This window comes from Xiphophorus maculatus, chromosome 12, assembly GCF_002775205.1.
Source record: "Xiphophorus maculatus strain JP 163 A chromosome 12, X_maculatus-5.0-male, whole genome shotgun sequence".
Taxonomy (NCBI): domain Eukaryota; kingdom Metazoa; phylum Chordata; class Actinopteri; order Cyprinodontiformes; family Poeciliidae; genus Xiphophorus; species Xiphophorus maculatus.
Window position 1 is genome coordinate 14,387,434 of NC_036454.1, and position 22,272 is coordinate 14,409,705.

General features: G+C 39.3%; 2 protein-coding genes across 8 annotated transcripts; one reads left to right on the plus strand and one right to left on the minus strand.

The window, feature by feature from the left end:
• Positions 1-106: 106 nt before the first annotated feature.
• Positions 107-16,982, plus strand: LOC102219871 (dual specificity protein phosphatase CDC14A). Of its 7 annotated transcripts, none has more exons than XM_023343340.1 (15): positions 107-351; positions 1,493-1,583; positions 3,821-3,896; positions 4,390-4,482; positions 4,595-4,671; positions 5,115-5,181; positions 5,271-5,421; positions 5,511-5,741; positions 5,839-5,977; positions 7,356-7,521; positions 7,653-7,750; positions 12,281-12,406; positions 13,821-13,989; positions 16,285-16,350; positions 16,446-16,538. In XM_023343340.1, exons 1-14 carry the CDS (start codon positions 243-245, stop codon positions 16,306-16,308), a joined length of 1,617 nt encoding a protein of 538 aa, XP_023199108.1. In that variant the 5' UTR covers positions 107-242; the 3' UTR covers positions 16,309-16,350; positions 16,446-16,538. The 7 variants fall into 7 exon arrangements, with proteins under 7 accessions (XP_023199108.1, XP_023199109.1, XP_023199111.1 ...); XM_023343342.1 differs by lacking the exon at positions 107-351 and adding an exon at positions 1,038-1,346; XM_023343341.1 differs by lacking the exon at positions 16,285-16,350 and having other exon boundaries at positions 16,446-16,982.
• A 344-nt stretch (positions 16,983-17,326) lies between these two features.
• On the minus strand, positions 17,327-21,021 carry LOC102231655 (intracellular hyaluronan-binding protein 4). The gene is made up of 9 exons (XM_023343314.1): positions 20,893-21,021; positions 20,515-20,755; positions 19,659-19,800; positions 19,218-19,355; positions 19,071-19,142; positions 18,907-18,987; positions 18,649-18,820; positions 17,614-17,802; positions 17,327-17,486 (listed from the first exon to the last, which is right to left on the minus strand). The coding sequence occupies exons 2-9, from the start codon at positions 20,744-20,746 to the stop codon at positions 17,421-17,423; spliced, it is 1,092 nt and encodes a 363-aa protein (XP_023199082.1). The 5' UTR covers positions 20,747-20,755; positions 20,893-21,021; the 3' UTR covers positions 17,327-17,420.
• Positions 21,022-22,272: the final 1,251 nt, after the last annotated feature.

Below are 22,272 nucleotides of genomic sequence, written 5' to 3' on the forward strand. Positions count from 1 at the left end.
TCACATGCAGGGGATTCGGAAAACAGAAACCTGCCCCTGTTCAAAGACGTCACCACCACAGAGAGCCAACTCAACCTCGGTTTGACACAGAACACAACACAAGCACGCACAGAGAGGCTGCACCGGGAGCGCAGGAGCCAAGCCATGTCACGTTAACAGCAACGGGGTGACTGCGGAGGGGGCATCGGTGGCAAACTCTTCGCTCGGGAAATGTCCTTCATGCTGCAGCTCCTGAGGAGAGAATGAAGCGCAAAAGCGAGAAGAGGCGAACCGAGTCGAGGAAAAAACGCCGCGCAGCCCACAGCAGCTCAGAGGCGGAGCTAAGCTCTGATATTTACATTGAGATAACAGGTAAGAGGGGTCTGCACAGTGAACCCTGTCAACTTTCAGCCCACTTGGCCAATGCATTGAGACCTGCGTACACTGTGTCCTTTTAAAACGCAGCACTCCTTGATTTTCTTCAGCTTTTTTCCCCCAATATGGCGACACCGTGTGTCCTTTATCGGCCAGAGGGTTTGTAGGGAGTTACCTTTAAAACAAATACCCAAAATGTAATTGATGTTTAGTATTTATTCCAGTGCAATCAGTCACGCTTGAAACTCATTATCTCCATGCGTCTCCTTTAGCCGATCGTGTTTATTCCACGCATGTGCACAAGGGCGGTGCTGTGATGTGTTTATGCTGATAATAAATAGTAAACTCCACATCAGCTTCTCCTGATAATGATTTTCAAATGTTTATGACGTTTCCTGGTTCCAGTTCATCCTTCATGACAGAAAGAGGTTTGTCTTAAGTGGAAATCGCAAAGCTGACTGGCTGACGGATCGTCCTAGCAACCGCTTTGGCAACTATCCCGGGGCCTATCAGGTCGCTCATGTGGAGAACTTTAAACTAAAACAGGCGGAGACCGCACTCAAATAACAGTGTCTTCCTCCAATCAAATGGCGGCCTGGATCTGTCTCAGCCAATAGCGTGCCGGGGAGTTCTGAGAAGGCGGAGTCTCCCGCGCAGAGAAGGTGGGAGGGGGATCAGTTTTTAGCAGAGTGCGCACTTGCACTCAAAAGTCTCCTTCGCTCTTCGGATGGTGACTTTCTTCTTTTTCACAACAGCTCAGGATCAGGAAATAAAACTTCTTTTTGCGAAAAGTTTTTATACAATTGATTTTACCTTTTTTTAAAATAAAATAAAATAATAAAATAACAGAGCACAGTTCACGTGTAAAAATTACTTGGATGTTTTCGTGAAGGAATCCGCTCCGTACCTATAGGTGGAAAACGTCATGTTCGGATCTGCTCGCAAAATGACCTCAGACGATGTTTCCTCCAGATGTATCGAGTTTATTAAGGGTATGTTACCAGAAATGTTAAATAAGTGCTGCTGTCCTGCTTGGAATGGATGAAAGGAGTTATATAATGTCAAAAGTAATTAACTTGGACCCTTTTTTTTTGTCTCCCTGCCCCCTCCTTCGTTCCTTCCTTCCTTTTCTCCTCAGATCAACTATATTTTGCCATACTTTATCAAAAGATCAAGAGCACAGCTGACCGACACTGTTTCTGCATAGATGAAGAGCTGGCATATGAGAAGTGAGTTCTTTGCAGTGCAATATTTCCGTACTTTGCCCTTTGCCCTTCTGCTTCTTTGAGTGCCGAGTTTTTAAATAGATTTACAATTGTGTTATTGCTAAAAAATATATTTTAAGTGTAATACATTATGTGGTTTTATGCTTTTTATTTTCAAGTGTATTTACGGGGAGTTCTATTAATTTCCATGCTGAAATTAAGAACTAGGTGACAAAGTGAAGGCTGTGCAACTCAAAGTTGCCCAAGACTGATGACGTTACATTGGAAAGGCTGAACTTGGTCGTCAGTTCATAAAAGTGTCCACCAAAGACAATCTGCAGATTGCATTTAATTAAATGAAGTAAAGTTATATGTCAAATGTAACACATAATGGTTGGACAAAAAGTGTAAATACTCAACAGCAAACGCTCACTTCCTTATTTGACTCAAGACACAGAGAAAAGAAATGTTGCTAAGCCTACCAGAAAACAACAAAACTCAAACATTTTATCACCTGAAAAACATCCCAATCTTAGACACCTACAGTCGCTTCGGTTTCTTCTCTTTGCTCCTGTTTTTGAACAAACATGCCATGAACTGAGTTGTGTCCTCATCCCTTAGTTTTAGGGTGTTTTTTTTTTCTTCCCTCAAATCCACAATCCACAATTCCAATTGTTTCATTATCCTGGAGGAAAAACATGCTTTAAATGAAGACGGTTTTTAAAGGGTGAAGAGAGATCTGTCCTCCTTACATTTATTTATTTCCATGGAGATCGCCCAGGCTTCCTGGATATATTGTTTTAGCACTTTACAGTAATAACTGCATATCTTTACAACATGTTCCTGTTGAAAACATTTTTCTGTCAAGAAAACAATCAGTTTTAGGAATGCAGTGTTTTTGAAACCTTGTCATCATCCATAATGGTATCACCTTCCTGTTTTAGTTGGCATGACTTTAAGGGTTCCTTGTTTCAAATAAGTGTATTTCAATGTTACTCATCCACCTTAAAACAGTGGAAAGGCTGATACCGATTTGTCCATGTTTAATACTTTAAAGATTTGTTTTTGAAATCTAAAAATATAATGACACCAGCTTTTTTACCTCTGTAGTTCTTTGGTGAGACTTAACCTTAAGGGGCTCCTACTTATGTAGTAAGGAAAAGTATTGAATTTGATTTTTTTTTTAAATTCAGGTCTGGATATATGGAGAAAAAAAAAATTAACATGGAGAAATTAGTTTTCCCCAGACTATATTGCCCATATAATTTCATCAACAACAAAAAAAATTGCTCCATGTAGCAGAGTTGTATTTCTGAAGTATGTTCAGGTGATGTTTACTGCACTTTATTTTCTTATTTATTATTTTTAATGTTAATTCTAATTTCACGTTTTAGTAGTTTTATGTTTACTCTAGTTATTGATTTTTACTTTTGAGGGTTTTTCAACTTCATGTACTTTGTCCTTTGTCTTTTTCTATACAGCACCTATATTGAAAGTGTTTTATGAACACATTTCCTATTATTGTATTTACTATTGTGGCCTCTGCGTAAACTGCTCAAATCTCACAAACAGCTTAATTTAATTGTCTGCTATTTCCAAAAAGGTTTTATTTTGTCCTATTTTAATTTATTCAAAATGTTATGTGCAAAGAACTTTAATACAGTTAATCTCATGATGTGTTACCAAAAACAAATACTGTAGGAAAGACAATAACCTTATCGAGTAACATTTAAGAGCATGTTTTTCTAACATGTTCCCTGTTGTCCACATTATGTAGTACATTTACATAAAATTGTTTAATTATGTTTAACAAAGGAACAAAAATACACTGAAAACAGATTGGGAATCCTGCGAAGAAATTATCCAGAACCTCTCACTACTACAAAGCTGTCCGCAATGGAATAATGTAAACAGGTTGCAACTTCTTTTTCTGCTGGTGGAATAAAATGCTTTTAAAGCAAATAGAAGGGCATTTTCGTTGCAGCAGTTTCAGGTCTTGTCCCAGAGAGGACACAGCTTACGTGAGGTCCAACTCAGTAGTACAAAAAAAAAAACAAGCTCTTATTTTACATTTCTTTCTTCTTTTTTAATTGAAACGCTCTATCATTAGAAACTTCCAAATATACTCATTACTCCTGTCAGTATTTTCACTGTAAGCCCGATGGCGCTGATTCGATCTTGTGAAGCTTCCCCAGGGACAGAGGCTGGCTGCATAAATAGCCATTCTTACACTCTCTTTCTTCTCTCTTTGCCTCTCACAGCTTCTATGCGGACTTCGGTCCCCTTAACCTGGCCATGTTTTATCGCTTCTGTTGCAAGCTGACAAAGAAGCTCAAGGTAAAGTAAACTGCAGCAATTAATTACACTTCCTGGAAAAGGAGAGTGGAAAAGAAAACATTGACCAGTCAATATCTATTTATACTTGCAGTGGGCTGTATAAACGGCAGATTTGCTGTGTTTTAGTGTGCTAGTTGTTTTACAACTATTGTCAGCAATGGTGCTTGCAAGCCACTTGCTGAGGCAGTTATACCTGGAGGATCCAGTATCTCTGCACCTGTAATTTAATGGTGTTTTTAGAACATTTAATCATTTTCTCGCCTATTTTTAATCACCACCATGTCTGTGGAAGTAAGCAGATGTTACAGCTAAAATTAAAAACACAGTTTTATTAGGGAAGTTATCTGTTTTTATGTACTTCTTAGTAAGATAACTTCTGGGTGACAAAGCAGGGCGATAAAGCCAAAGAATTTACGCAACTCCTGTGTTCTCCATGTTGTAGTCAGTGAGGTTGATTTAACATCTCTTCTGTTATTTGCCATGTTTGGGACAGTCAATTACACTCACGAGGAAGAAGATCATTTTTTATACTTGTGGGGATCAGAAAAAACAAGCCAACGCTGCCTATCTAATAGGATCGTATGCAGTAAGTTTTGCACAAATGTGCATATTTCATGTAGGTGTGGGTGGGTGTCAAATGCCAAAATTGGTATGCAATACAAGAGAGTGCATGCTGAGAAGATCCTTGTCTTGTACAGGTGATGCATCTAAACATGACACCAGAGGACGCCTACAGCCTACTGGTATCCAGGAATTCAACTTATCTTCCATTCAGGTAAAAAGTCACCATTTTATTGTGGATCACATATACTTCAATCTAAGGTGTGGTTATCTGATATTTAACTAAAATCAATGTATTCTACCAAAACCTGTATTTTCCCTTAGCATTTAAAAAAAAAGTGAACATTTAAGTCCCAAATGTTTTCTTTTGATGCTAAAGAGAGTTTAGAATGTTTGACATGAAAATGTGTAAATGAGGCTAGTTGAATTTCTTCCATTTCTGTGTCTGTTGAGCATAAATAAAGGACTTATAAAGTATCTTGTCAAAGATCCATATGAGACATATGTTTCATTAGAAAATGAGACAAAGAGAGAATAAAATCAGGAGATCTAATATCATCTCTGGAATTAAAGCCAGGTGAAATGTTTTGATGAACTAAATCGCCTAGAGGATGCTTTTGCAGATCGGTCTCATCATTTTGTTTCTGTACTTCACAGAGATGCCTCGTTTGGAACCTGCATGTACAATCTGGACATTCTGGACTGCCTGCGTGGAGTTGACAAAGTACGGAAATGAACAATAAATACAGTTTTCTGTCCTCTGACGCCATGATGCCGATTAAATGAAATGCAACCCTTGTCACCTTCCTTTAGGCTGTGCAGTACGGCTGGCTGAACTTCTCCAACTTTGATGTGGAAGAGTACGAGCACTACGAGAGGGCGGAGAACGGAGACTTTAACTGGATAATTCCTGGGAAGTTCCTCGCGTTCAGTGGCCCTCATCCAAAAAGCAAGATAGAAAATGGTGATTATGCAGAGTATCGGTCAAACGTGTCGTGTGTGTGTTGTTGCACACAGAGGCCTCTTGGCTTTAATATTCTCCTTTTTCTGCAGGGTACCCTTTACATGCTCCCGAGGCCTACATCCCGTACTTCAGAAAACACAACATCACCACTATCATCAGACTCAACAAGAAGATGTACGATGCAAGACGTTTCACAGATTCAGACTTTGAGCATCATGACCTGTTCTTTGTGGACGGGAGCACGCCGAACGACACCATCGTCAGAAAGTTCCTCAACATCTGTGAGAACACAGAGGGAGCTATTGCGGTCCACTGCAAGGGTAAAGGCTCTTCTCTGAAGCATCTTCATAGCTACTCCGCTCTGCATCGTTTGTCTTATGAAGATTACTGCAATGCTTCTACTGCTTTTGTTTCCAGCTGGCCTGGGAAGAACCGGTACGCTAATCGCCTGTTATATGATGAAACATTACGGCCTGACTGCAGCGGAGGCCATCGCATGGATACGGATCTGCCGGCCAGGATCCATCATTGGACCACAGCAAAACTTTGTAGAAGAGTAGGTGTTTATTCAACCCAGATTTTAATGAGAAAAAAAGAATTAAATGTGCTTTTTAAATGTTTTACTTTGACAAGGCTTATGAACCTCACAGGGACACAGAACATAACAAAGTCTTTGTTACCAAGGAAGCTTGACGGTAGCTGTCTTTGTACAAGACAAGGATTTTGTATCATCGATCAGTTTGCATGTCCAATAAAGACGTCTCTATTGACATGATAATTCTACATTATAAAAATGGCAACAATCTTTTTGTTTTAATGAATTTGGCCTGAAACCCTCTGTACATACAGTAGAGAATTGCATTCCTTACTTGGTGAGATACACACATCGTGCTGAGTGCCAAGTAGGATAAACAACACATCTCAGCCAGCATCCATGTCCGCTCGCTCCCTGACTCATTCATCCATACGTTGTGGAAATGTCTGCCGCAAGGGAACAGCTGTTAGTAAACTGGCTAAAAGGGAGAGGGAACAATGAAAATTACAGAAATATTATGTAGTTTTGGCAACATAATACTATAAGCAAAGCAAACCCTGAGCTGGTTTTTATTATTATGCTCCAATATGCACATATTGTGAAAATATGTGCATATTGACACTCTGTGTTTTATCAGTTTATTGACATTACATAATCTTTTAATGATCCATGGCTTGTATTTTCTTTCTCTTAATCCACCATGAAAGTTATCTCTTCAATTTCAATCAGCAGGAAAAAAAAAACAGAAAAATTCATCATGGCTGGGATTTGTCTGTCTTCTGTGAAGAGTATCAGGCCCATGATTTGTTTGATAAGTCGCATTTTATGTATAATGGGACACATTTCCCCTAGAAATATTGGCAATCTGTGAGTAATAACTCGCATGAAGCTTCCAGGCATTATAATCTTCTTTGTTGCTCCCTGTATGATATTTTTCTTTCTCTGAAAAGACTGAATATTTCTGCATATGATTTACTTTTAATAAAAAATAACACCTTTTAACAATTTAATAATGTTATTCCCTTTATTTAATTTTTTTTAATGGTATCAATTCTATAAATACTATTAAAAATTCAGCTGATGCAGTTAAATAATCACACTGACTTCTGATATTTACTCTTCCACCTCTAATTTTCAATAACTCGCTGCATTGTTGATGTTTGGAGGACAACATGTATTCTGGTGAATCAGGTCTGTGTGTGTGTGTTTGTGTGTCTTTTTTCCCACGTTTGAGTGACAGCTCTTGTGCGGAAGCCAGTGTTTGATCATAATGGCAAACGCTGTTTCAAAGGATTATTGTGTCTGGGCAGGTTTTAAGAGAAACATAAAACAGAACACTTGGTTGTGGTTTGGCAAGAAAACAAATCAACTGAGGTTTGCCCTCCACTTACGTCATCAGAAAGCAGAACAGCCTCTGGGCAGAGGGAGATGTTTTCCGGGAGAAGAAGCTGAATGAGCGGGAAAACGGCAAGACGGCTGTAACCAGGATCCTGTCTGGAGTGGACGACATCACAATCAACGGCAGCAACAAGAACAGGGCATCCAAGAAAGAAGAAATAGAGCTGGTGAGTTTTCTACGCCTTTTCTACCATGTGCAGATTAAAATACGATTGTGCAGCTGTTGCCTTTACTGTAGTTTTGCAACCTGTAGGAAATGAAACACGAGGATGTTGAATTTCGCCTCTTTGTGTTGCAGTACAATGACGAAGATGAGAGAAACGGCGTCACGCAGGGCGATAAACTACGAGCCCTAAAGAGCAAGAGGCAGGCCAGGTCGTCTTCAGGTTCTCTGTCGTAAGTATCCACGCAGTCCGCAAGCACCGTCATGCATCCTCACCCATATGTGTTATAACAGGGTGAAATAAAAGATTGTTTTCCATGTCAGACCATTACATGTATACTCAGGTGTTTTTCAAACCATAAACAGCTTATGCTTTGAAGACCAGAAAGTGACCACGTATGTCGTTCTTTTTAATTTACTTCATGACCATTTAGTTTGATAAGCTTCACTTTTCCTCAGTGGTTTCCTAGCACAGTCAGCTGTCCTTTTAAACCAGCTTGTAGCAATCATAAAAGTCCTCTGTTTGACCTAGAATGCCAAGTTTATAGCAGCTGTGATATTGTTAAATGTAACTTTTTCTTTGATTTTTTTTTTTAATGCTATGGCATGCAGATCTAGTGAATTACAGTGCTATGATTGTGATCAGTGAGGGATGAATGATGCATCAAGGAAGGAGCAGCGCAGATATTATAACAGAGTTATGGACACAGTTGTTTGACACTCGCCCTTCCAGTTAAAACAACGTATTTGTTAAGAGCTCAATTTAAAATGGAACAAAAGATGTGGAAGTTAAAGGCCAGTTGCAAAGCAATTATGTTTCCTCTTCTCTGAGGTGATTGGGCAGGGAGAGGACACATGGTAGATCTTCCTTGGTTATTCAGTCAAGATGTTCATTATGTAAAAGCCCCTCATTTAATCAAAAGGCCAGACTTTGAAGTAAGCAGCATGACTGGGATTACTCGTACAGTTAAATATTTAAGTAAAAAAATACTCTGTGGCACATAGAAAGTTTTTTTTTGCCTTCTGCAGGGACACTGAAGTGTAAAGATGTCTAGATTAGGGAAACATTAACCAGGGCGTAGCCGCAGACACACTCCCAACACTTTACAATGTCAACAAACAATATTTTTTCCTACATTCTAGGATCTTTACTTGCATTTTATTACAAAGCAGCTGCACAGTATAAGCAATTTTGATATGACTGCTAAACATTATGGTGACAAACAACTTTTCTCACGTTTTCGTTTTTCTTTAAACATGCTACCACCACTCTCCGTGATCATCTTGGCCAGTAAAACCTTTATGAGGTGCTGGAAGTTAGAGCGCCTATAATAGGTCAAATTATTATTGACATGCATAATATTAATCTCAGCTCTCACTTGAAATACAATAATTGACCAAATACTTCATCGAAGCTAGGGCTGTATGACATTAGGAAAACATGCGATATAATTGGTGGAAGTTGCAAAAGCAAATTGACTTGCAAGGATTACATGAACAAATAATTAATAAATGTTCCTTTCTTTTTGCTTTCTTAAAATAAAAGGAACTTAGTTGTATTTTTTTAATGAGTTGACTATGTTACATTAGGATTAATGCCAGCATGACAGCTTTAAATAATCAATTATTGCTGCTCATTGTCTTCGTGTTGAATTGTAACCATGAAACTTGCGTGGCTCAATATTTTCTACAGTATTTTCCACCACAATTTGATCCAGATTCAAAACTTCTTAAATTTTTCATTTAATTGTACCTTCTCTATTGTCACCAGGAGGCTAATCTGTAAGCAGAGCATGAAGTGAATAAAGCTATCTGCTTCTAATTCAGTTCCACTCCTTTTCTCTGATAGGTACTAACTGCTGAGCTCACAGCTTTAAAAATTCACTGAGTGGCATTATAATGGCCTCATTTAGCTTTCTAACTGTGGTTTTTACAGTAAATAAATATAGAAGTAAGAGGTGACAGAAAAAACAAAAAAACCCCGATGCAAACGAACGACGGTTTGTGTGAATGCAAGCTTTAGCAGAAGCACTACTGTAGCAAGAGTTGTCAACACATACTCTCTAACCAATCAAATATCCTAAAAAACGTCCAACTCCACATCATTTGTGGCTGTATAAATGGAGCTGTGGAAGGATGGGTGTCAGCCTGGCTGAGGATGGTTGACTGGCCTCTGTCCATGTACCCATATGGCTTTGGCTTTTGTTGTCCCATGTCAGGCAGGTGGTAGTGTTCTGCTGCAGCCTCATGGGCACGGCGTGGCCGATGTGTTGCCTGCCGTTCAAAAGGTAGAGAGAGGGACAGTGGGGCAGAGAGAGAGGATGTGAGGTTTTGTATGAAGGAGGTAAGTGCACGTCACTTCCTTTTCAGCTTACATCCTCTTCCTGTAGAAATGGTTGCTATGCCAATGAATGGTATGGCTGATCTTGTTTTTTTTTTGTTTTGTTTTTTTTCTCCTTTCTTTCTTTGGATTACTATGGTGTTAAGTGGATATGCACTTAGCGAATGCGTTTCATTTACACGCCTTTCATTGACTGCCTGGTGGACTGAGCCGCTCTGCTTCGATATAAAGGCATACAGTCACTTGCAGAGGTTCTCCAACCCCTCAAATGTTTTTCTGCATTTTGTCACTTTATAGCCACTAACTTCAGTGGGATTTTGTTTGATATTAGAGAAATACTAAAAGCACTTTTTTTTATCCACAAATATGACTCTGAAAATTACAGTAGGAAAGAAAGTCATAAAAAGCCATGTAAGGGAAATACAACAAAACTAAAACTGCACATCACCTGACAAAAACATCCCAAAAGTGAAACATGGTGGGGGCAACATCATGCTGTGGGGATATTTTTCAGAGTTCTTGTGAAGATAGCTGGAGCTAAAAACAGGAAAAAATCTTGCTGGAAGCTAAACAAAAAAAAGACATAAGACTCGTGTGGAGGTTTGTTTCCCATCAGCACAATAACCCTAAATTTACAACTAGAGACCAAATGTAGATCAAGTTGTTTGTTCTTCAATCTGACTGATATATTTTACAAGGAAGAATTGGCAGAAAGATTTTCAAAAACTAAACATCCTCTTAAAGACTTGGTTCCACATGGTCCTACAAAGTGCCTACTCATTATAGCTTTAATCTTCCACTTAACTTTTACGCACTGTGATTTTGTTTATTGCATAAAATCTCAGTAAAATACACTGAAGTTTGTGGTTGCAACGTGACAGAGTGAAGATGTTAGAGCGGTACAAACACCTTTGCAAGGTATTGCATCCCAGATTTCTTCTGTCACTTAGGGCCTATAAATAAAGTCCACTGTTGTTTTTACTAGCAGCACCAGTTGTTCAACTGATACCAGATATAAATAAGATCTGGAATAGCTGAACGGAAGGTTTTGGTTCTTGGCTTGCACTGCTGACTTGGCACTACTCATAAAGTTGTTAAGAAACACTTGAGCCTTTATAAAAACCTGCTGTGGCTACTTCCTTTTTTGATCAGTTAGATCACTTTCCTGCACCAAATGTTTAGCCGTAGGTTTTCTCTTTTAAAGTAAATATACCATATTCTAATTACTTTTGATTTGTGACTTAATTTGTGGTTGTGTAAGGACAGTTAATCACAAAACATCATGCATAATTTTCTGAGGGTGAATTGGGGTTAAAAGCAGATTCTTATGCATTCTCAGGGGGAAGTTGAGACAGAGTAGGAGGTTTACTTGCACTTTTAGGTTATATGCTGTATCAATGTATTTCCTGCTGTACAAAGATCTAATTCAAGGCTGAATTTCACCATCTGGCTCCACTGTTTTGTTGTGTAACACTGCAGCGCATGTTCAATTGCAGGGACAATTAGAAGAATGCTTATCCAAACTCTTGCCCATCTCCTCTGCCGTTTTCCATGCATGACATAAAGTACTAAACTCCTTTGGGCACGCATGCATGCACGTACTTCAGTTTTGATCACCGTTTCCGTCTGACATGTTATAATGTTGGGCTGGAGTCACTGTCAATTGTCTGTTGTTTTTCCATTGCATTTATGACTGGATCGGTGTTCACATACCACCTAAGCTTTTCACTCCTGCAGGTTTCCAACTCTGTCAGCTTCTATTGAAGTCAGCAGTTTCATGTAATTAAATTCGATAATCCATACAGTTGAAACCAGATATTTGCATGAACTGTTGTTAAGGATATAAGTCTTACCTAAGGTGAAACACTGAGTCAGTCAAGAATGAATCAAAATGCATTTTGATTATTATTTTATTAAGAAATTAAGCCAAGAATATGAGCAGTGACTCCCCTAGCTAGTCCAGGGAAGTGAAGAAAAGATGAAGGCACATCGCTTTTAATATCCACCAGCCCGCTTATAAAGAGGGGAGGAAGAAAAAGAAGTATCCCACCAGTTTCAGTTCACTACCCAACTCTGCACCTGCAGACTGTCACCCTGGATTGTTCAAACCCAGTTCAGAAATGCCCTTTATTATGTGTTTCCAGCGAGCTGCCTCCAACATGAAGGATGCTTTACAGATCAAATTGATTGATTGCTTGATTGAAATAGAAAGTTTTGTCACAACGCTGTGTAAGGAGAAACAATTTTTGTCACTGACTGTTTAATGCTTAATCAGACTTAACATTTCTTGTTTTCGGCCAATTAGTACTAATACGATCATTTATATTCCCTCGCAGTCCCTCAGGTAAAACGTGCAGCTCATATAATGAAGACATAAAAAGATGGCGTTGACCAATAGATGTGGCTTTATCTGTCTGTGCAGCAGGGTGATCACACAGGACAGTGTTGAGGGCTGTAAGACCAGTGTCAGCGCCCTGGCTCTGTCTGACCGCTCAGACAGCAGGAAGAGGACCAGAGCATCTCTGCCAGCTAACGGAGTAGGAGGAAGGTCGGTTTGATTCTAACACATATTAACCAAAGTAACGCACAATGAGGAGATACAGGAAATGTCTTCTCATTGATAGAAAAAAACTTAGATTATCTGAAGGTATTTGTATTTTTTATGTAAAAGAGTACCATGAATGTGTCTAATAGTTTTTTTTTCATGTGGCAATGACACAGTTGAGGAGCAAATCCAGAGGCTATAGCCACTTGCACAGCGTCTTTCACTATTATTCACCAAACCTTTTCACATTCCAGTGCAATTCAATGTGTTAGGCCAAAGTAAAGTGGCAAATAATGGCAAAGTCTAAGGAAAAGAATGCATGATTTTCTAAATATCTTGCAAATAAAAATCTGAAAGGCGTAGGCTTCAGTTGTGTTCTGCTACTCTGACTGGTTGTAGCTCATGCTGAAGGGTTTATCTCCACCAACTTTCAACTTAGCTCAAGCTCAGTTAGACTAGGAGAGCTTCTGTAAAGGGCATATTTAAGTAATGCTACAGATTCTCAATTGGCTTTAGGTCCGGACTTTGACTGGGCCATTCTAATATGAATGTGTTCTGATCAACACCATTTCATTGTATGCCTTGTTGCATGTTTGGGGTCCTGGTCTGGCTGGAAGGTGCACCTTCACCACAGTCTAGCCTTTTGTCAGGTTTTATTTCAGGGTTTCCATGTGTTAGATTTCTTTTATAATTCCTTTAGTGTGTTCAGTCATGTTCTCTTGGATGGGAAAACATATTATACTTTATTCAGACCCATGAACTACATCTGTCCTGTCCCAGTCTCTGTTTTGCAACACTGTCTTCCTGTCTAGAGTGTTATGAACAGGCAGCCTGCTGTGCCTCACTAAACCTTCAACTGACTGGGATGGTTCATGGTTTTCATGTTTTTCTGTCCGTGGAATCTGTGGGGAAAAGCAGCTGTTCATGCTGTCTTCAGGCATACGGAGCTCATTCATCCACTTTGCTCCAGCAGAGACTTTCTCCCACAGCTTGAAGAAAACTCCAACCTGTTTTACAATTCTGACCAGCTTCCTTTTCCTTGCTAAAGAAACGTATCCTGACAGCATGAGGCTTCCTCTATCATGTGTCATTGTAGGATTGGTGTGCTGAAGATGAGAATTTTTCATTTTGCACACATCTGGTGAAAACGCAGTGTTTATATGCTGATGCTCCACCCTCCTTGAGGTCTTTGCAGAACAGCTGCAAAAATGTTTAAAAAATGATGTCTTTCCTTCAGCTTTACACTTATCCACAACTTTGTATTAGTTTATGGCATAAAACTCCAGTAAGTACCACTTAGAAGTCTAGCTGCAACAAGACAAAATGTGAAAAAGTTAACATTTAAAAGTATGAATACTTCTGCAAGACGCTGTAGATCCCTGTGGAGCACATTAACAGCTTTCCTTCTCTCTACCAGCTCCCTGAGCCAAACCAGGCTGGTCAGGTCCCTAGGCAACCTGCATGTAGTGGCTGGCAACAGCGACCCAATGTTCTGTGAGCCGTGTGGCAGCCATAGAGACACGGCCAGTCTCAGAGCCAACACAGGCGCCCTCATCAACTTAAACGCAGCACAGGGACACCTGCAGGCAAGCTCCCTCAGACACACTCTGAGCCCAGCAGAGACCTGGGGCTGCAATTATATGCAAAAACATATTGCTGGCTTTTTACTTCAAAGACAGAGACATGTTTGGCTCCTCCTACTCAATGTTTCAGCTTTTGAATTTGTTGAGTTTCTGATGAGGCAGGGAGATTCATTTTTCCCTCTACATCAGGGGTCTCAAACTCCAGGCCTCGAGGGCCGCAGTCCTGCAGTTTTTAGATGTGTCACGGGTACAAAACACTGGAATGAAATGACTTAATGACCTCCTCCTTGTGTAGATCAGTTTTCCAGAGCCTTAATGACCTAATTATTCTGTTCAGGTGTGGTGCAGCAGAGGCACATCTAAAAGTTGCAGAGTTTGTGACCCCTGCTCTACATTTTACAAGTGAATGTCAAGAGACATTTGGTATAATTTCTGAGTAGACCTATTAGCTTTCATACCTTTTATCAAGGGCCTGTACATTATATATAGTAAAATTCAGACACTTATTATTGGTGCACATAATTTACTAATGATCACCACAATGCAGCTCCTCTACTTCAAAAAACCTCCAAATAATTAATCTGTTCTTCAATGTTTAATGATAGAAAACAGGCAAAAATTCAACTCAGTTGTACTTTCACTGCACTATATTTTAATTTATACATTCTACATGCTGTAGGCACATTACTATTTTGCACAGTAATATTATTGCTATGTATTTATTAATTATGTAGTTGCTCTCATTGACGTGGTCAGTCATTTGTATTTGAAAGCCCTCAACAAACTTTACATTGAATCAAGAAGTGAAACTGTTGCTTTGCCACTGCAGTACTGTGCCTAAAAGTATTAAAAATACGTTCTCAATTTAAATAAGGGTGTATGGACAGTGGATAAATATAAATGGTCCAAGATGACTTGATTTGTCCAGAAAAAAAACCCTGCATGAATGATTTTCATGCAAAAGAAAAAGAAATTACAAAAAACACAGCTGTAACATAATACCTTATTTAAAATAAGAAATGTTACTTGTTGAATATTAGGCCAATTAGTGGTTGAAAGTTTGAGTAGAAGGTGCCAAAAATGTATTTTTCTATTTAGATTCTAGCTGCCAGATGGATAGAGAAATCCCACCAGATTTCTCTAGTCAGAAGTCCAGAGACTCTGTTTACTCTTTTCTTTTGATTTGCATCGCAGTGCCTGAGCTACAATAAAAAAAAAAAAACTCGTATAGCCCACCACTGAAAGTTTATTTCGGTAATTATGTCAAAAAGTGAAACTAGTTAATGCTCCTACTAATTACACACAGTGATTCAAACCCAAAAGTTGTTTTCTCAGAAAATGACATAACAGAAGACTGAAGAATATAAAGGACAGGAAAATAAAGAAGCTGGCTGTCCAAAGTGCTTAACCCAGGCATATTCGTGGAAAGTTAAATGGAAGGAAAAAGTGTGATAGAGAAACAAACAGGATCAACAGCAATAGCTGCAGCCTTGGGGCAGCTATTGCTGAGGGTTGTGGGGCAAAGCCCACACAAGACGGACCCACACACAGATTTAACGCCTCCATGCCAGACTGCGTTGATGCTGTAATTCATGCAAAAACAGCGTTAAAGTATTTAGAGCAAATACTGTACAGTGTATTGACATTTCACACTAGGTCCACATTTATGCATTAAGTTTCCTCTCCTTAATAACTTTGTGAAATTCTCCAATTTTCAGGGAAACTGAATTATAGCCTTTTAATTGCTGCAAGCCAGAATAATCTCAATTAAATAAATACTTAAAATGTATCTAGTGTCTATCATGAATCAGAGTTTCACTTTTTGAAATTAATTCCTGGAATAGGTTATTTTTTCAATGCTGTTGGAATTTATGAAAATGCTGATGGACTAATTTAATAGAGTATCTCTATAAAATATGATCTTTCTTACTCTGATTAAAAATGAGGCGTTAGAGAAAAATGGCTTCTCAAGATTCCACTAATCATGCAAACGTTTTCTCTGTACTTTACAGCATAAATCTCTCCCTAACATGCCTGTAAACTCTAAAATGTCCCATGCCAACACTTAAACTCTTAATGTGCAAAAGTCTCTCGTCTGCAACTTTCTGAATCTTTTCTTGCCCGTTTCTACGTCAGCGTCTTTTAGATTTCGACTGGCTATGGCTTTTCTCGACTTTGCTGCTCACTGTGTGATCTGCCTGTGGCCATCAGCCACTTGTAGTCGTATTTGGCATCCTTTACTTGTGCTCCATTGCCATGCTCACCTTTCCATCTGTTCGTCTTTCTTCCACGCAACAGACCCGCTGTGTCACGAGGACGTAAAGCTCGCAGCTCTTTGCAATCAATTAGATTTTCCAGGCTATGGTATCTATCCTCATTCCTATTCAATTTGCTGCCTTTTGTAATAGCTTTTCCATGACATCTCTAGATAATTATGTATTTTTTTTCTTCTCTCATAGTCACTCCATACCCAAAGCTAGAGCTCCTCTCCTCCGGTAAACCTGTGAACCTGGAAAAATGCGAAGATATCCAATCTGTTTTGGAGAAAGGCTGGCATGAATCTCAACTTGGTGTGAACGTTTACTGCAGAGGAACAAGATGGTTTTATTTTTTTTAACAAAAACACTGCATCATTAAATTTTAATTGTGTTTGTTTTTACTTACTGAATCATTCAGCTAAAATGTCTGAATTATCGGCAACCACAACTAGTATAACAAGTGTAAAGCTGAGAAATTATTGGTTCACACAATCATAGCATGAAGTACTGTGCACCGTCATACTGCCATTCAGCATGTTTTGGACGAGGCCTGTCATTTGGTCACCTTTTCAGCTCCTTTATTTCAAAGCTGTACATGTGTCAACATTTAATATACGGTTTGTATATTGTAAATATTTTGTACTGTTAAAATCATGTCATGAAATGGTCCCAACGGGGCCTTTTCTCTTTATAATCCTAGAAAAATATGAATTTTAAATAAATGTACTCCCAAATGAATCTAGCTTCGTTTTTGCACAACATGGTTAGTTACAGTGGCCCTCCCCAAAAAACAAAACTATGGTGGGCTGCATTAATATTCCTCCATTTGGGGACATTTCTGTCCCCAAATCTTGTTACACTAGTTGAAACCGCATTTCAGGTTTTCATTAGTTTAGGCCATATTCTTCAAAACCCAGGCTCAAATTTCATTGTTATGAACCGATAACATAAGTTTGACTGTTTGAAAGCAAATCTTGACGTAAACTGGATGCCAGTTTGAGATGCACCTGAATTTTGGTTGAAATCCCCAAATCTGGCAGTGATGCCATTGTTACCAGATATTTGTACCAGAAGATGAAAAGTAATTTTGCAAAAGCGTTTATTGAACAGTGTTACAAGTGCAACAGAACATTAAGAACAGAAATGTGAACAGTTTAGTTGAAGGCGACAAGTCAGTCATTTTCCTGCAGTGAGGGCCGGAAAGTCTTCTGGGTCATCAGGATCAGGCGCCATCTCATCCTCCTGAATCGATGGAAACAAAAATCAGCTACTTGTTTTCAGGTGGAATAAAATCTACATGATAAAACATTTTAATATTAGACACACTGATCATTTAAGAGCCATCTGGTTGTGGGAGTTGATAACATACCCTTTCATAAATGGGTCTGGCTTTTTCTGGGCGAACGCTTTGACCACCTCGAGCTCCTCTTCCTCGGCCGCCACGACTCGGGCGTCCAAGAGTCCCAAAGTTTATGTCCAAGAGAGTGGTGATGACATTCATTGACCTGCGAAAGAAGTTTCCATCTTCCTCAATCTCCTCTACCGTCTCCTTTGTGTTCTGAAATATTGGACGCAAATGCATTTTAGACAAATGTTTGGATTTACAAAAATGTTCCCTTCGGTGTGTAATACAGTAACATTTACAGTCGTTATTAAATCATGGTAAAATCTGTTACATGTTAGTGTAAACGTTAGTGTAGTGTTTATTCGTATGCATTTTGTTGTTGCACCCTTTTTCCAAACCAGATGTACTTTTCAACCTCAGAACACTAAGCACGCCACCCAATAATGACAATGTGAAAAATAAAAACCACAAGACATCACAAGTACATACATATTCACAGTCTTTGTTGCACCTTTGTTCTCAAGAACAGCTAAAAGGCTATAAGGCTGTTCTTGAGAATCCATCTTGGCACACAACTGTTTGTTAAAATTAAATGTGAAAACCCGCATAAGTCTTTGCTTTAACTGGTTTGATTTAAAAATAAATAAAACTTATCATTTAAACACACTTTACTGCATTAGATCAAAAGCAACGTTTTCAGAAGCGTTACTTTTGATCTTGTGTCAAAAAAAGCCTTTTTAAATATCTAGAAATTATTCCCTGGATTTTATATATATATATATATATATATATATATATATATATAATATTAAGAGCAGTAATTGTTTATGGGGCTTTGACTGCAGTGACACCCCTTTATCAACAAAATATTGATACTTTTAGGTCCAAACCACCACATCCCTAATTCATGGTGAACCTGTTCATCTAAAGGAACACTGCCAGAAACAAGCCGTCCACTCAGGATTACAGTAAAAAGGTAACGCTTTCTATGTGTGCATGTGTGTAATTAAAACACACTCCACTCAGGCTGTGTAGTTTCAAGCATCCCATGATTCTCACCTCCAGGTGCTTGGACTGGTGAATGACCTTTGCTTTAGAGGGAATCTTATCCTCTGCTTTGCGGATATTAAACTCCACTTTGGGACGGTTCTCCTCCTGAATGGCCTTCCACTCATCCAGGGTCATCTCCATTGCAACCTGGACCACCATCTCATTGTCCTCATCTGTCACTCTGTTAAATGAAGCCAAACAACTTCAGTCCACTTTATTACAACTCTTAGTATTCATGTAAAAACCTTGGGCACACAGTTTACTCACCGAGTTAGATTCTCCTCCTCCAAAGTTGATTGTGGCTCCTCAGCTTTGGCACCAGCATCACTTGTCACCTCCATCATTTCACTTCAGAAAAAGAATTAATTAATTAAATTGAAGGCATGTACTGCACTGAAGTACCACAGTTTACTTCGTTAAAGTTCACTGACCTTGGCGCTTCCACAGCACTGCCCCAGTTCCATGGTCCTCTGCCTCCTCGTTTTTCTTCTGACGAGATCCCTCTGCAACCGTTACATTATGATCCACCATCCACAACGCTTAAACCTGCCAAATGAATCTTGAATATACAGCCTTACGTTCCATCATGTCGATCATATTCTCTCTTGCCTCTCAGATAAAAGTCATCAGAGTTTCTTCCCCCACCTCCTCTCGCTCCTCTTCGGCCTGTGAATCCCCCTCTGCTGCTGAAGGCAGAGGCTTCATTATAGGATGGCCTGGAAACCAGAAGAACAGTTCAATGCAATGCTTCTCAAACTGTGCAGGCCACATCTGAAGCTGTCTATAGTACCCATAGAACTTGTATAAATACAAAAAGCATAATTTTAAAGTAATAGGAAGTGTGTTTTATGCTTAAATTAAATAAACATTTTTCTAATTAGTAGGGAAAATACATTTTTACTTAAAGATTAATACACTTTGAATTCCACATTGAAAATTAAGAACAAAAAAGAGCAATCACTTTTAGAAACTTGCAGCATAAACCGATAAACTCAACTAAAATATGAATCGTTACATACTTTGGCAATGAAAACTCCTGCGGTTCTTCTTGGTTCAGCCTCCGTTGGCCTGCAGCGCCTCCTCTCTTCTTGTTCCTCGGAGCCTCGGCTCTGGAGTCTCTGTCCTCCTTTGCAAATGGGGGACATTCCTGCTGTTTTCGCCCTGACGACACAACATGTTGATATTTGTGCAAAATGATTTGGGGAAATAACCCCGTTACTGATCATTTTTTTATGAAACTGCTAAAGTTTGTATTTGTTAAATGATTTTTAAAAATATAAAGTGGTTCTTTATCCTTTTTAGCCAAAGTTATTGACCAATTGTGGGAGGTCCAACAAACTTGACCCTGGGATTTGCTAACTAGATTGTGCAAAGATACATGTTTAGCATTTCATGTCCACCACTAATTATATTTTTAAAAATTAGGACATTTTTACAAACTTGAGTCACAACTTTTCACCAGTTTCTATGTAAATCTGGAACCCAAATTTCATCAGAATTTCAGCTTTCAAAGCACTGTCCTAATCTTTAACTCATAAACATGAACTTGGCCTCCTTTAAAAGCTTGCAATACTTTTGTATGTTTGGCCAACATGCGCTGTAAGTGGGGCCAAAAAAATCTAATTGTACTTGGGGTTCTTAAACTTTGGACCGCCTATGGCAGTACCTACATTAGTAGGCAACTCCTGCACAGAACCCTGTGGAAAAGATTAAATGGAAACGCAGCCAAACAGAGCAAACGAGCAGCTCCGCTGACTTTGCATCGCTAACAGCTGACACAGCCCGAGCACACTTCCATCCGCTCTAGAAACACCAGCAACTGCCAGCACAGAGCCGCTGGACCGCGCCTGTGTCTGTAGCGGTGATGCGGCTCACCTGGAACCAGGTCCAGGCCACCTGAGGCCACCGGCAGCCGTCTGTTCCTCTGAGATTCCCTCAGGCCTGGTTTCTTCTTCTTGCTTTTCTTGTCCTCATCCTCCTTTTTTTTCTTTTTCTTCTTCTCCGTCTCCTGCTCCACCTCGCTGATCAGGTCGAACGGGTCAGCTTCGTCGTCCAGAAGATCCCCGAACCTGTTCGCCACGACGCACCCGAAGGCGTCTTGCAGCATTTTCTCCGCCTGCATTTGTGTGTGTGTGAGAGACAGAGAGAGAGAGAGAGAGAGAGAGAGAGAGAGAGGGGGGGGGGGGGCACAAAACATTTGACAAGCTGGTTCCGTTTTGAAAAGGAAAAGTTAAATAAATAAATTGGGAGTACCGTTTTGCAGGCCCAGCTACAGGAGAAGCGAACCGCGGACGGAACTCATCCGCTCCAGACAGCAGTCGACAAAAACAGCGCGAGCTGTTATCGACAGGTTTTAAATGTTTCCACGTGCGGAGGCCTCGCCACGCCCTCGCGCTCATTAATAGGCTGTTCACTGATCAATACGCTCTGCATAGAGATGGCTCTCAGCCCGTCCGAGTCTGTAGATTGTTCTGTGCTTAGTCAGACGGCACCAATCAGCTTTTAAAGGAAGAAGTGTGGAGTTAAAAAAAAAACGACAAATATATATCCACCAGTGAAGTTATATACCCTCGAAAAATCAAGGAACTGTGATTACTTTCTATCCAAATAAAAGTGCTCCTCAATCAACTAGAATATCATTGAAAGGGTAGCATATTTATGTAATGACATTTAGTTTTTAGAAAACTATATTACATAAAACCTCTAGTTTAATGTTATATTTTAGTGACCAATCACAGGGAAGACTGCTGACTCAACAGTTATCCATTAAACACAAAGGATGACTGCTAAAGACGCAGAATGCTTATAGACTGATGTGTCTATGTATTTTAATAGAAAGTTTAGTGGAAGAAAAACCTTGTTAGAAAAATGGTTTCTAAGAAGATTATGAGGTAAAACCCATTCAGATTATTCACAAAGCACAGACTGTAGCTGGAGTCAGCGCTTCACGAGCCAACACCGTAAATCCACGCAGGACACAGGTTTCCCTCTGTTGACAAACTTTCTGAAGATGCTCATTCTCTTTTCCAGCAGATTTTTTTTTTCTGCTGAAAGATGAGTGGCATCGGACAGATTAATGCTGAGCTGAAGGGAGTTATCAAAGAAACTTTAGTTCCTTAAATAACTCAGTATATCCATTTTGCATTCATGCCAAGCTGCATTAATGCAGGAATTCATGCAAATGGAGGCCTGGTGAAGTACTGAATCCATACATTGTAGATTTACAGTACTTTTCACCAATTGGTTATTTCTGTATTGTAATTTTTTCAAATAATATTTTCATTCTTTGGCCTTTCATTTGATGTAATCCATGCCATCAAAGTTAACAAATAAACCTTTGGACTACATCACTCTTAGTTCTACGCCTGTAGTACATGGTTCAAATGACTGGAATAATACAATTATTAAAGATTCTGTAAATAATTCAAATACATGTGTAGTGGAAACATCATGTCTTATTTCTCTCTGATTTTCACTTTAAATACACAAAAAGTTGCATAAACCTCATTCAAGCCCATCACAGTGTTTCCACCAATTAGTTTTAAGAGTTGCTCATACACAAATATAACAAGTTATCTGGCAATTATTAAGTGAGAAGTGTTTGTGAGCAGCTTAATTGTGTATAAAATGTGA

Excerpts from the sequence above, each read along its gene's own strand:
- LOC102219871 (XM_023343340.1), top strand. The coding sequence starts at position 243 with ATGAAGCGCAAAAGCGAGAAGAGGCGAACCGAGTCGAGGAAAAAACGC. Across the intron at positions 5,422-5,510 it reads AAAAAGCAAGATAGAAAATG|GGTACCCTTTACATGCTCCC; the intron begins GTGATTATGCAG and ends CTTTTTCTGCAG. Across the intron at positions 5,742-5,838 it reads TATTGCGGTCCACTGCAAGG|CTGGCCTGGGAAGAACCGGT; the intron begins GTAAAGGCTCTT and ends TTTTGTTTCCAG.
- LOC102231655 (XM_023343314.1), bottom strand. The coding sequence starts at position 20,746 with ATGCTGCAAGACGCCTTCGGGTGCGTCGTGGCGAACAGGTTCGGGGAT. Across the intron at positions 18,988-19,070 it reads AGTGCTGTGGAAGCGCCAAG|TGAAATGATGGAGGTGACAA; the intron begins GTCAGTGAACTT and ends CTTTTTCTGAAG. Across the intron at positions 17,803-18,648 it reads ACCAGTCCAAGCACCTGGAG|AACACAAAGGAGACGGTAGA; the intron begins GTGAGAATCATG and ends CCAATATTTCAG.